The sequence below is a fragment of the Anomalospiza imberbis genome, chromosome 11 (genome assembly GCF_031753505.1).
Source record: "Anomalospiza imberbis isolate Cuckoo-Finch-1a 21T00152 chromosome 11, ASM3175350v1, whole genome shotgun sequence".
Classification (NCBI taxonomy): domain Eukaryota; kingdom Metazoa; phylum Chordata; class Aves; order Passeriformes; family Viduidae; genus Anomalospiza; species Anomalospiza imberbis.
Genome location: NC_089691.1, coordinates 499131 through 512831, shown reverse-complemented (window position 1 = coordinate 512831; position 13701 = coordinate 499131). Strand labels below are relative to the sequence as shown.

The 13701-nt window shown below is 41.1% G+C and overlaps 1 protein-coding gene across 3 annotated transcripts in view; it reads right to left on the bottom strand.

The window, feature by feature from the left end:
* FAM120A (family with sequence similarity 120 member A) overlaps nt 1–13701 on the bottom strand; it is a 46656-nt gene that overhangs the window by 24774 nt on the left and 8181 nt on the right. For 2 of the 3 annotated variants that reach the window (XM_068201438.1, XM_068201437.1), the window contains exons 3-7: nt 10609–10691; nt 2906–3034; nt 2354–2450; nt 1182–1282; nt 618–901 (exon numbers count right to left, since the gene is read on the bottom strand). In XM_068201438.1, the coding sequence (XP_068057539.1) occupies nt 618–901; nt 1182–1282; nt 2354–2450; nt 2906–3034; nt 10609–10691 (694 nt within the window). The remainder of the gene's footprint in view (nt 1–617; nt 902–1181; nt 1283–2353; nt 2451–2905; nt 3035–10608; nt 10692–13701) is intronic. The other variant, XM_068201436.1, reaches the window with a different exon arrangement.

Genomic DNA, 13701 nt, shown 5'->3' with positions numbered 1-13701 from the left:
AATCCTTGGTGCCTGTGACTGGAATTTTGGGCAAGATATTCTGATTTTAAGGGATGCTTTCTATTAAAAATGTCTATTTGCAGGAGTCTTGAAAAAATGTCTGACATTCACATTATATTACACCCAAATTCAGGACATGTAAACAGTACAAGTTCAGTGAAGTTCTGTAGATTTTAGCTTCTGAAATTTTAATGAATTATACTGTGAAGCAGGAATATTTTTTATACAAAGTAAAGGACTGGAAGGCTTTATGACATTTACCAAAACCTCACTCTCTCAATAAAACATAAGGGCAGAAGAGGAAAAACGCCCAACACTTTTTGGTTTTGGACTCCTGCTTAAGGAACAAGGGGATAAGATTGAACAATGCACATGTCCGCAGTCATAGTGACCCAAAACCATCTTTTTAAGATCAATCATATCACTAATTTGCCGATTTCTGCAAAGTCCAACTCTGCCAAGAACTGGACTTCAATGATGCTTGTGGGTCCCTTTCAGGTCAGGGTATTCTATGATTGATTCTAGCATTCTTACTTTCAGGATGCAGGTAAACTATATTGAAAGTAAATTAATTTTAACAGAAGCTGAGTAAGAGAATAGCCTCATGAGAAACTTACTTCACTGCACCGCCATTGCCTTCATCGTTGTCAGAAGACGAAGATGTAGAAGAGGCAGGAAAATAGGTTGAATCCACATGATTAGGGCTCCCACTCTGGGCTGGATTTATTGGAGAAGACCGTTCATACAATGGTGTGTGTTTTCCTTCGTGAGGAATGTTACTGTAATTGTTCTGCTCAGACAGACTTTTTCCACCTGTTTCCAAGGTGATGGCTGGCTCAGAGAGGCTGTACGGGTAGGGACCCTGGCCTTGGGCCCCACCCTGACCGGACATCTGCTGGGCCTAAAATAAAGGGATCTCTCTTGAGTGAAGGCAACTAAGGCTTTGCTTTTGAAACAAAATACATTCTTTAATCAAGAGGCCTTTTCCAAACGTATGCGTTGAAACTCAGCCATCTTGAGCATCCACAAAAACTGTTCCACCAGAGGATCACTTTAGTTTCAGATATAAAATTCAGTGACTGCCCACACTGAAAAAGCTGGCTACACCTTTCCCACCTGGATTCCAGTTTGGTGAGCACAGCAGACCTCTCCCCATGGAGCAGGGCAGAAGCTGTACTTACCACAGGTTTTGCTTGTAGTGAGGTCTGTGGAATGTTAAGCATCTGAGAAGGAACATATGGTGGCACTATCCCAGGCATACCAAACTGATTCGGTCTGGCTGCTGTATTGCAGGGGAGGAGGGGAAAAGAGAAGGAAAAAAAATTTTAAAAACCCCAAGTACTCATGAAAACACTCAGTATTAGACACAAATGTTACCCTGTTTGTCCTTTTGCTTCTATGGTTTATTTATTCTTGTTCTGTTAGCATTACTGCTTTCTCCCATGCCTTTTAGTCAGTTTTATCAATTTTTACCTTTCAATAGAAATACTTTATAGCTTGTGAAGTGTATTTTATGTGTCTCACCTTCTTTCAGGTGTTTGTATCTCTCATTGCTCTACATTCCTATTCTGTCTGGGAATCAAAGGTAGCTTACAAGAAAAAAATCCCCAAGACATGTCATAATGGAGATGCTGCCAACGTCATGCAGACACAGAATGCTGGCATTTTGTCATTTGAGTATTTGACCTAGAGTAGCTTCTTAACCCTTTAATGCAGATCTTTGGAAGTAAGACACCCCACATCCTCTAGAAGAGCAGGAAAAATCTGTGTCAGTGTACTAGTATGGTAACTGAAGATCTTTAGAAAAATTCAGCTAAAATGACATTTTAGTGTTGAAACTGGTGCATGAGTAAGAAATCCTGTGATCACCCATTTTAATTTTTAAGCCTTGAGAATAATCTGCAACACCACAACAATGTGTGGCTGCAATTTGAGCAGGTTTGTTATTACACCAAAAAATCAAAGACTATAAAGGAATTTCTAAAACATGCCAGCAAGGCCAGTGAGAAACAGTAAATGTTTTCATGACTAGAAATAGCAACTGTCCTCATGAATGGGAGTGGACACTAGACTACAGTTGTTCACAGCACCATTCTCTTAAGAGTCCTAATGCCAATGGAAGCTGCAATAGCCAAGAAGAAAAGTAATCCAGGTTGTTCTCTTTTGGGACAAGAACACAACCTCAGCACATATCCTATGAAAACCTTCTTCTGAAGCCTCAACTTCACAGGCCAATGGGAATTGCCAGAAGATATAAACATTTTTATAAGATGCTGCCACCAATACCATTTCTGATTTAGGGTTACCCTAGGTTTTAGTTAAAACAAAAGGCCTGGCTGCTGTCATTACTTACCTAGGTAATGTGGTGGATGAAATGGCATAGGTTTATTAGTTGCCGAGTAATAAGCAACCGCTCTCTTAAACCGAGTAACTTTGTCATCTGTTCTAGACTAAAAAAAAAAAAAAATCTGTCAGAAGCTGTGCAGGTTTGGCACCAGCAGGTCAGCACAGGGTTGTATAGTAGTTAATGTACACCATATCTCAGGATTAATGCCTATGGGCTGCAGCACTGCTCCAGTACAAGAAATGTTACATCAACCCATTTAAGGGTAAAGTTTAAACATTCAGTCTTCATGAACAGCTGATTCGCAAAGACAGTGCACACAGCTAGGCTAAAAACCCCTCTGGTTATCAAGAATTTAAAGCACTGAGGGCAAGCACAGTATTTTCATCCTCAGAAAGCATGGAACATGAAATAAGGAGAGCTGAGCCACTGCAAATATCAAGAGATTCCTATTACCAACTGATCAAATCACTATTTTATGAAGTGCAATTCTTCAACAAAAATGTACAGCAAAATTGATTAAAAAAAGAAAACAAGGCAATATTTGGCTTTATACTTTACCTGCGAATGCTGAAAAACATCTTTTGCTATGGCATCCAAATCAGCGGTGTCCTGAATGTTGCGGACGTAGTCAGCTACGGCTTTGATCACTACGTCACACGGCGGTAAAACTAACTGGTGAGCACGTACCTGTGAGCAAACACAGCAGGTGAGCACGCAGTGGGGCACACAGCTGAACTCCCCTCTACTGCCAGCACCTGCAACAAATTCCCTGTGCTATTCCACATGTACTATCTAACTACTTCTGAGCCTTCTACTTTGTTTTTAAGACTTCACCTTAAACAGGGACTCACACAATTACAACTCACCTCTATGTAAACCTGCTGGTTAAGTATCAGCTCCAACAACAAATGTCAACAATGCTGATTCTTTTACTGCTTTCTAGTTGCACATTTCCTCCAGTACAAAACGCTTCATCTAATTCATCATACACTATAATCTTCACCATACATTCACATATATATGCCATGAAATATTTTGACACAGTTTATTTTCTGAGTGTAAAGTGATAGCAGAGTTTATGAAAAAGACCCATTGGAAACCCTGGACTTCCACCTCAGCATTCAATTGGTTACTCCTGAAAATAAATTATGACTTAGCCTATGATTGTGGGAATGGCTGCTCCTATGTGCCCTGTGTAATCCTATGTGGGGAACAGAAGCTTCAGGCCAAGGAACCATCCTGGACCTCTGTAAAATTCCAGGCAGGGAACAATGCTGCCAGCTGGATCTGAAGAACTCCTCAACCATCAGCAGCTTCTGCTCCCACCTCAAGTGCTGCACAGGCTGGCTCACAGAGCCAGGAACGAGGTCTCCAAACATGAGTCCTACATTTTAGAGGAAACCTCTGGAAGCTCTGCACAATTCTGAAGCACTCTGCTTTGGGTCTATAGGGGCAGCTCGGTTTTTGCTTTTAACATTTTTTACTCTGTTTGCAAAATTCAGTGATTCAGAACCTGAGATATGACTATTATCATTTAACAATTCTATTTTTAAGATACAAAAAAAAAAAAAAGAAAAATCTTTTTGAGTCCTTACTGCATTCTACACAGAGAGATCACACTTTACAAGAAAACAGTGCAATTCAGACTTGTCAGAAACATTTATGCAAAATTCTGATTAATACTTTGATAATTTTATCCTCGCAGATTTTAAACTCATACCCCAACTCCTTTTCATTTTATACAGAGTTTACCCTATGTGATTATTTTCTCCCCTGCCCTTATCTGATCTACTTATGATGTTATTTCTTACATTGCCCTCTTCATATTTAGACCATGGAATTCTTGCCAGATACCCATTTCTATTAATTTCCTTCTCCTAATGTCTACTTTTTAAAAATGTCAGGATATTTATTCTACATCTGGTTATTCTCTACCAGAAATGAGCTCTATATTTTATAAACCTAAATTAAACAAATAAACAGAATGGTTAAGGAACCTTAAAGCCCATCCAGTGCCACCCCTGCCACGGGCAGGGACACCTTCCACTGTCCCAGGCTGCTCCAAGCCCCATCCAACCTGACCTTGGACACTTTAGGGATCCAGGGGCAGCCACAGCTTCTCTGGACACCCTGTGCCAGGGCCTCCCCACCCTCACAGGGAAGAATTTCTTTCTAATAACACACCTAAACCTGCCCTCCCCTTCATGTTAAGACCATTACCCCATGTTCTGTCAGTCCATGCCCTTGCAAGAAGTGAACAGTTAAGAACAGTTTTGTTCAGTGTAGTCAGTGGCAGGGTAATTATTTCTATCTCAGACACTAAAATCTAAGTTCACACTAGTGTGCACTCTGAATATAGACAACAATACTAAATATAGATCACACTCACATGTAAGAACAGAGACACAAATATTGGTGACAAAATTTTGAGCACCTTTTTTCTAGAATGAGGAATAGATTTTCTTCTCCCTGGTAATCCAAGTCAGTTGCTGAACACCTCCCATTTTCCTCCTATATGTAACAAATCTCTAAAACAGCTGAATCATTCCATGGCTGTGTCATGCTGGATGTGCTCTCTGCAGAGCCCTTGCAGAAACCCTGCACTGCTTCCTGAGTGTTCCTGCAATCTCTGCTTGGAAACACAGTGGCTGACAGAAGTAAGCAATCTCCTGTTAATTTACGTGATCTCCATGATGGCAATACTGAATAAACCATATAAAGCTGGCATCATGAGAAGACATCACATCATTCAGGCACTAACAGCCATCTAAGGCCCTGGAAGTCTGAAGCCCAAGTGAGGCCTATCAAAGGCTCACTTGGCATATTGCTCCCATTTAGCCGCCTGTAAACAGCCTCAAGATCTCACTAGAGCATACTCTTAAATCCTGCAGTGAGACCTGGAAGTATGTTTTACAGACCTAGAGACATCTCATGCATTTGGACTTTCTTGTTTCTAAGACATCCAATGCAGATGTGAGAGCACTGTCAAAACTAAGAGTATCATGACCTATGCTACACAAAAGTTTGAAATTAAAACTGCGAAATAAAAAGTACTTTCCTGATATTAAAGAATAAAATATCCTTCTATTAATTTCCAGAAATTTCCAGAAATCTGAAATTGTAGCTCTTGTACTGAATCATAAAAATGTTTCTAATCCTGTGTGCATTAAAATACAAGCTAAGTCTTACTGCATGCTAGGAAAAATTCAGACTTGCACCAGAAGTTACAGAGCATGTGTTGGTGGTTCAAACTTATTTTTAGTGTCACACAAAGCATTTTAGAGCAAAAACAGCAGCATGTTTTACCAGTTTCTTATTAGAAGTTACTTTTTTTCCCTTATCCTCTAGAGAAATGTTTCAGAAAAGCAACAACACAGAAAATCAATTTTGGAAGGCAAACATGGGGGTGGGTCCCATACTTGCAGGCAATCAGGTTGGAGAGCTTACACCTGAGAGGGGCCCGGGGCCTTTGCTAGCTGTAAAAGGACTCCTTCAGTTTGTGACAGAGCACTGATAAAAATCACAAGTCACTTATTTGTGCATTCTGAAAAGACAAAGTGGGGAAAGGCAATGAATTCTATAGGGGTATTTGTCAAAATGAGTAACACTACAGACATGGGAGCAACAAGACAAAAATGTCTTGTGTTCGACGAAATAAACTTGAGAACAGACTCACATAAGCACAACTCCACGGGATGATCAGGATAGTGTAGAAGGTACCTAAGCTACACTTGGGAAAAGCTCCCCAGCCCTGGGAACACCCCACTGTCTTCAGGAAGCAAAACCTGCAGAGACTAATCAACACCACATTTACTGCTGTGCCTGCTGGGAACAGATAATTTGATCAGTTTCATTTTCAAAACATTTAAAAAAAGAGATCTCGAACATTCCGTTGCTGTGAAGCAACATACAGGGAACATCTTTTTTTTGCTACTGAGCGAAAAGGCTGAAGATACGATGAGGAACACAAATTATGTCAGAAAGCAAAGGAGAGAGCAGAAGCACAAGCCAAAGATGTGATACAAATAGACTTCATGAGACCCGCGGACAGTCCAGCACCGAGGAACCTGAGGGCTGGGCTGCCATCCAGAACTCCCTGACAAGCCGTAGGGATGAGCCAACAGGAGCCTTCAGAAAGTCTGCAGCTATAGAAGTGAAGCCTTGCACCTGGGCAGGAATAACCCCTGGCTATTCCAGAGGCTGCAGGTGTGCCAAAAGGGACCTGCAGCCAGAAGACACAGCAGACTGAAGAGGAGGCAGGGTGCGCACCCTGGGCTGTGCAGCAGGAGCACAGCTGGCAGACCCAAGGATCCCACTCCTCGGTGAACAGCAGATCCACTCCAGAGCACTGCACTCTGTCTGGGGCTCCAGCCGTGTGTCAGAACAGTTGAGCTGGTTGCAGGCCATCCAGATTGTCAGACAGGAGCAATTGCTCTGGAAAGGGCTGAGGGAATGGGGCTTATCCAGTGTGGCAAAAACAAAGCTTTGTAAATACAGCCTTCCACTACCCACAGAAAGGTAACTGAGCACAAAGAGCCAAGCTCTTCACAGCAGTACCTTGTGCAAGAGCAAAAGACACCAGACATACCCTGAAACAAGAAGGGCTCAGACAGCACACAAGGCAAAGCATCTTCACCGTCAGGGCCATGAAACCGCAGGGCAGGCTGCCCAGACAGGCTGTGCAGTCTCCAACCTTGGAGATTTTCAAGACTAGTCTAGTCAGGGTGCTGAGCAATCTGCTCTGACCTCAAGCTCACCACACTTTTCACAGAAGGCTGTACTAGATGACTTCCTGAGATTCCATCTGACCTGCATTATGATGACCCTTAGCATCCAAAAATCCCATGAACAACAAGGCATTTACTTGAAGTATATCTTAATAGTGTCACCTTTGTCATCTGAGCAGCAACAAATTACCTAAACATCTACTTCACATATTAGTCTCACTCTGGCAAACACCCTCTGTAGTTAACAGAGGAGCAAGACAGTAAGACAGAAATTTCCTAGAAAGATTCAGAGAAGCCTAAACTACATAATCTGGATTGCTTTCTAGAAGTATCTTTGCCTTTCCACTGAGACATAACAACCAAGGAAATGGAGTTTCCCTGCATACTCTTCTTATTTATAAAGGGAGACTGCATTAAGCTTTGTTTCTAAGGTTACCACGTGAATGAAGAGTCAGCACCTCTTCAGTGGTCTGTGCTCCCAAACAGGCACCAATTCCTTCCAGAGGTAAGAAACTGCCCTCCCAAACTCATTCTTCATTGATCTTGAAGCTCCATACTGTAACCAGTTTTTCCAGAATAAGAACCAAATTGTCTTAAAGACAAATCCCAAAGAACACAAACAAAAAGCAGGATAATGCTGGTTTACAAACAAGGTCTAGCAATCAGATGGTTTCTCAGGAAATCTATCAACTCTTCTTGTTTCAAACCCCCGATTTGGGTGGTCATTTCAGTGAACTCTGCTCTCAGGTAGGTGACAGGACTCAAGTGCAGGTCTGCACTCTTATGAGATTTTTCCACAGGTATATTTGGACAGATGAGAACCTGACTCAGACAGGTCACAGAGCCAGCTTTTGATTCCTTCTCCCTGTTGCAGCAACATTAATTCATATCTCTTCATTTAAATTTGGTCATGGAATCTTCCCAGTTCGGCTCAGCTGACAGTCATTGTTGGTATCTGCTGAAAGGCTTTTCATCCAGCACAGAGACTTTGTCCTGACTCTCAGGTTCATTTCCTTCCAGATGTTAAGGTATGGATTCTTCAGTCATGTTTTTCATTTTCCTCCCATCTTCCCATTTCTACTCAGCTGTTCCTGGGTGAACACCCTCCAATTAAAACAGAAGTATGGGTTCCTCTGGTTTTTTTTTCCCTCCCCATGGTGACTCCAGGGGAGACCCAGCAATTTCCACCAGCAAAGCTGGTGGTTTCTTTTTTAAGCTACCCTTTTTCACTGGTGAACTGGCAAAGCTTCTCTTGCAGGAAAAGTATTTTGCTACAGCATAATAAAAGATTGAAAGAGAATGCAGGAAATAAATTGTACTTTATTAACTGTCACAATTCTCCCTGAAAAGCAACAAATCTGGCCACTGGAACAGAATCTGTCAGCTTTGATGCTCAAGACCATACTGTTCTAAAGAAAAAAGATTAAAATCTTTACACAATGAGAAAAAGCTTTCTAAATCCTGAGCTGAATGAGGTGTGGGATTAAAGCCCTTGGTTCCTGAGCATGAAGAATACCCAGTTGTGACTCTAAATAGACACAACAAAGCAAAGTTTGTAAGCACAGCCCAGGAAGGACATCCTGGGGAAACACAACAACTTCCCCCCATTTCTAGGTTTCACGAAGGCTTGTGCTTTTTGGGACTGTTCTGAAACTACTCCTTGCTGTCAGCCTTGTGGTTAACAAAAATGTTTTTTAGGGTTTTTTAAGCATTCATAAAATTTACAAGTAATATTACTTTGCACACAGGTACACTGAAGACGTCCCCACAGAGAGCTGTGGTGACATCACTGATATACTAGCATGTCAAGGAAATTAGACTCAATTAATGAGCTCCTGGAACAAGTCATCATTTCAAACCATGAGCACTGCAAAATTAAAGCTGAAACAAACAGGCAGTTGTTCCATTACCAGTAACTAAAGAAGACTGGTCTGCTACAGATGTGTCCTTCCACCTGACAGCCCTGCCAGGCAGGAGACATAGGTGCTGTGCTCAGTTTGGAGCAGTGCACTGAACAAATGGCCAGCAAGCTGCTGTGACATTCAACAAATCCTGTGGTGTGCTAGTCTTTCCTCAGTCAGGGAACTCATCTGGGGCTTTGCATTGCTAACAGTGCAGCAGTTTTCACTGAACCCTTAACAGCCAAGTGAGAACTGTTTTCATATCTAATCACATTGGCCAATAGATAAAATCCAGCAGGGAGGACTGCCTATGGCAGGTCAGGATGCTCTGAGGGTACACGTTTCACTTCCTTGGGATGTCAGCTACAAAGTCCACTTGGCGTTTCCACTTAACAGGTACATCTAGATGCAGAGATGACGAATATCTGATTTTCACTCAAGTAATTCAATATAAATTTAGAGGGCTTTCCAGAAGGTCTAGGTGTCTGTAGTCATAATCTGACCTAACAAGTCTACTCAGGCTAGACCACAGGAAAGAATCACTAGAAAGTTTATCATCCACTTGGCAAGAAGCCCTACATTTTAACCTCTTTAATAAAAAATGAAAATACAGGCACACTCACTCATTTTTTCACCTCCAATTTTAAGAGGAAGTAGAAAACATGCATGTAGGTTTTGTTCTGCCATTAGAACGTGCTGACACTTACCTTTCTAAACACCAGAGCGGCAGCAAAATAGAGGATGAGTGTAACATCAAATTGCTGTTCACTAAGCAATGCATGTGCAAGCCTTGAAAATTCTGCTGAAAATCTGGAATATTGTTTTAAATTCTACCTTTGGCAAAACAAGTTTTCAGGGCTTAATAAACTTACAGACCGGAAGGGGAAAAACCCACCTATTTTTGCTGTAGAGATAACTAAGCAGTATGACAGAATTTACAAAAAGCAGATTATTTGCTACATGGTACACCTTAGGAGAAAGGCAAATAGATGTATCTGTTGTGGCAGAGAGAAAGGTCACCATGATTCCATGCTCTGATGTGTCCAGTTTCCCATTTATAGCGCTCTACTTGGCAGATGCACGAGGCAAGTGGGATGAAGCAGCGGAACACACACATTGTAAACTAAAAGCATCAGGCAATTTATTTGTCTCAACCCCTCCCCCCCAACCTACCAAAGGCCACTTTAGCTTTCTCATGCAATCTGTTTTCCAGCATATTTACACTTTAAATACCAAAAACAGATTATTACACAAAAACTCAGAGCAGCAGAAAAATCAACCATGATGGTCGGATGATACACAGCTCATTGTTTTTGATAGCTGAAGAACAGGACTAAACAAAAAACTCTCCTCTTCAGGAAAGAGGAGAGCAAGAAGCTGCATTCTGCAAGCCAAACCACACCGGAGCTCTGACTTGTGCAGCTGAAGGGTGCTGAGGGGGATGACACAGGCTAAGTTTAGCCTTGTAAGGCCAATGACCCCAGGTATCCCCTGCAGCCAGGCACTGGGACACTTGAGGGTGACCGAGCACAAGAGCCTTGCAAAGCTGCTCTCAATTAAGCTATCACATTGCTCTTGTTAACCAGTAGCATTGATTTTAGCTTAATTTCTCCTAGTTATATTAAATTTGTACCTTAAGTGAAGCTAGTGGATGTTCTGGACCAAGTAAACTCCAATGAAAGGAAGCCAAATCTTCATCAGGTAGAATATGATTACCTGGAACATAATGCAGAACTCATTTAAGTGCACTGTAAAACATTATACACTGTTTCTACATACAGCAAACAAATCTGCAATCAGTCCTCAACTCCTGCTCAAGAGGATTAACAGATTAAACTTGCAGATAGCGTTCTGTTACTCCAGAAGAACCTAATTAGCATGCTGCTGCTGTAGCAGCAAGAGCCACTTGGTGTGTGAGGACCACTCTTCCATGAAACCAGCTCACCTACAGCAGCAACAGACCCAGGCCCAACACAGAGTCCACCTCAAGCCAGCGTGTCCTATTAGGGAACCCTCAACAGATTTCACAATGCAGGTAAAAGAGAGTAAGAACCTGTTCTGTTGCTCCCCGACACATGCTGGTAAGGCCTTTCTGCAGCCCAGCATGTGCCACTACTGACCCACATGGGAGCTGCCTCTGGAATCCGCACTCTGCTCCACTGTGCAAGCATGGGTCAAGCAGCAAGGCACCAGCCAGTTTTATCTAACCCTCAGGAACACCAGCAGCTCCAGTGACACATCGCAGGTCCCCAGTTCCTGAAGTTTTTTTGATGATCTGACCTTGGCTTTGATGATGGGACCTTGGGCTGGCAGCAGAGAAGGAACTGGGAAATTACTCTGTTGTTTCCATGGACAGAGATAGAGACTGTATTTACCACACTGTTCATACCTAATGGAAGATCGCCTACATTGTTTTTTTGGGTTTTTTTTCCAAAGCACATCACACTCAAAAAAAATTATTACTAGGAAGCATTTAAAATATTTGTATTAATCAAAGACATAACTAATCAACCTCTGATGGAGTTCAGTGGCTGTGGACCCAAAATTTACAAAGAGCTAAACAGAACGTGTTAATTCTGGAAGAAAACTTCAGGATATATTCAACACCTGGCTTTATGGAGCAGCAGCTTATTAGTGAATGCACTGTTCATAAAGAGTATGAAAAGATTCTTTGAATATTACAACAATTATTTTCTTTCTTGGTATTTTGTTGGTAAAATCATTGCTCTTAATGCTCTTTAACCTGTGAAAGCCTGGAAAGCTGCCTGCTGACAAGCTGACAAGCAGGTGTCTTCTCAGAGTGGGAAGTCTTTGTATCCAATCAATGCTTCATGCACTACCGAGATCTCCAGCAAGGAGATGTTGTTTTTTTTCATTAGGAGCTAAACTTTAATCTCACATCAGAAAGATTCAACAAATTTGCATATAAAAGCCACACTCGCTAATCTGGTCAAGGTAAGATTAGACAGTCTTTCTAGTACAGGCCTGCAAAAATCTATTGCAGCCAGAGCAGGACAGTCCTGTGATAACTGACAATCACTCCTGCAGATGCTACCTTTTACAACAGTCAGGGCCTCTCTCCCTTCCACCAAAACCTCAATTTTGTTTGGTCTCCATCTGTCATTGCAGTTAATTCATCCCCCAGAACACACATAGGCAGTGTTCAATCAATTCTCACCAAGTACGCTGAAGTGCAGCAGTGTCTTCTGTGGTCCAATTAAGAAGTGATGCCTGCTGTACTTACCTTATGTAGTTCTAAAATTTTACTGAGAAGCAGAACAAGATTCCATAACTAAACATGTTACAAAGAGCTGTCACAGTGGGAAAGAGATCAGAATTACATAAGCAACCTCTATTTCTTTACCTGGCTGAGCAATCTCAACATATATTGATTTTTCCCAGTTTAATGGCTTATTTTAGTGTATGCCTTAGGTTTTTGGTTTTTTTTTAAAGCAATTAGATACTAATTGAAGCTGCAGTCCTTTCTAAAGAGTTCACTCAATTAGAGCCTATATCTCATACAGGATTTGTTTTTGTACTTGCTAAAGCTTGGGTTGTTTATCTTTTTTTAAATTATTCTAAAGCATTTGAGTCAAAAGTTACAAAATAACCCAAATCAACTCCCTGTTTACATCAGCAGCAATTAGAACAGAAATTTTTAACAGCATGCTAGGAGGATGCAGTATCCAGGCCACATTTTTACCACCCATTCCAAAAACACCCTTTATATTACAATGCTACAACTATAAACCCCTTTCTGATGAGAAGCTGTAAGAAGGAAAAAAACCTGTGAACTAAGCCAACCAACCACAGTGTACACCGAACCTCATCTGAAAGCAATCTTTACAAGTTTGCCTCGTTGATACAGTCAGGAAAATATTTTGAGGGAATATTTCAATAGAGACTTTATCCCTGATCAGAACTCAATCCCAAACCACTTGCCATTGAGAACAATTTTTTAACTGTCCAGTTTAGTGTCCTTCCTCAGGCATCTCCAACTGTTCAATGTGAGACTAAAACTTTGAGGATGCTTTTCCTTTTTCAGCATTCCTCAAATTAATTCTTGGAGTTATTGACAAGAAAGATTCTGAACACAAAGAAACTTTAGTTTTCTGGATACAAGGAAATACATCTGCAGCCCTAAAGCTGAATATGGATATCACAGCTATAGTGATTGTTTGGGCCTGCTGGAATTGCAAGCATTAAACCAGCAATTTAACTGAGATTATTTCTGAATACATTATTTTATTCATACACAAAGTACTAGCATGGGGAGTTATACTGCTGTACCCAGAAAAAAATTCACATGCCTTCCCATGTCATCAAATGCTCAGTCAATTCCTTCCCATTGTGCTTTTCTTTATTCTATATAACACAATCAAAAAAGACCCAAAGAGGCCACAGGAACAAGGACAGAATAACCTCTGAAGCCAGAGAAGTCCTCAGATATTCAACAAAAATATAAAAATTTAGATTAGAAAATGACCCATCCTAATTTAAACACATTACATGCTACACACACCTGTTTGCATATAGGTAAAAAAAAAAAAAAAAAGTTATTATATTACCAAGGTTGCAAAAGTTAAACACATTGCCCATACTTCAAGCCAAACTGTATCTGTTTGTTTTCAGCTTACATCATCACTTTCTATCCAAATACCTAAGGTTCCTAAAATTCACTCATATAAAAATAACAAAAAAGCTCCAAGCACAGGAAGATCTTCAG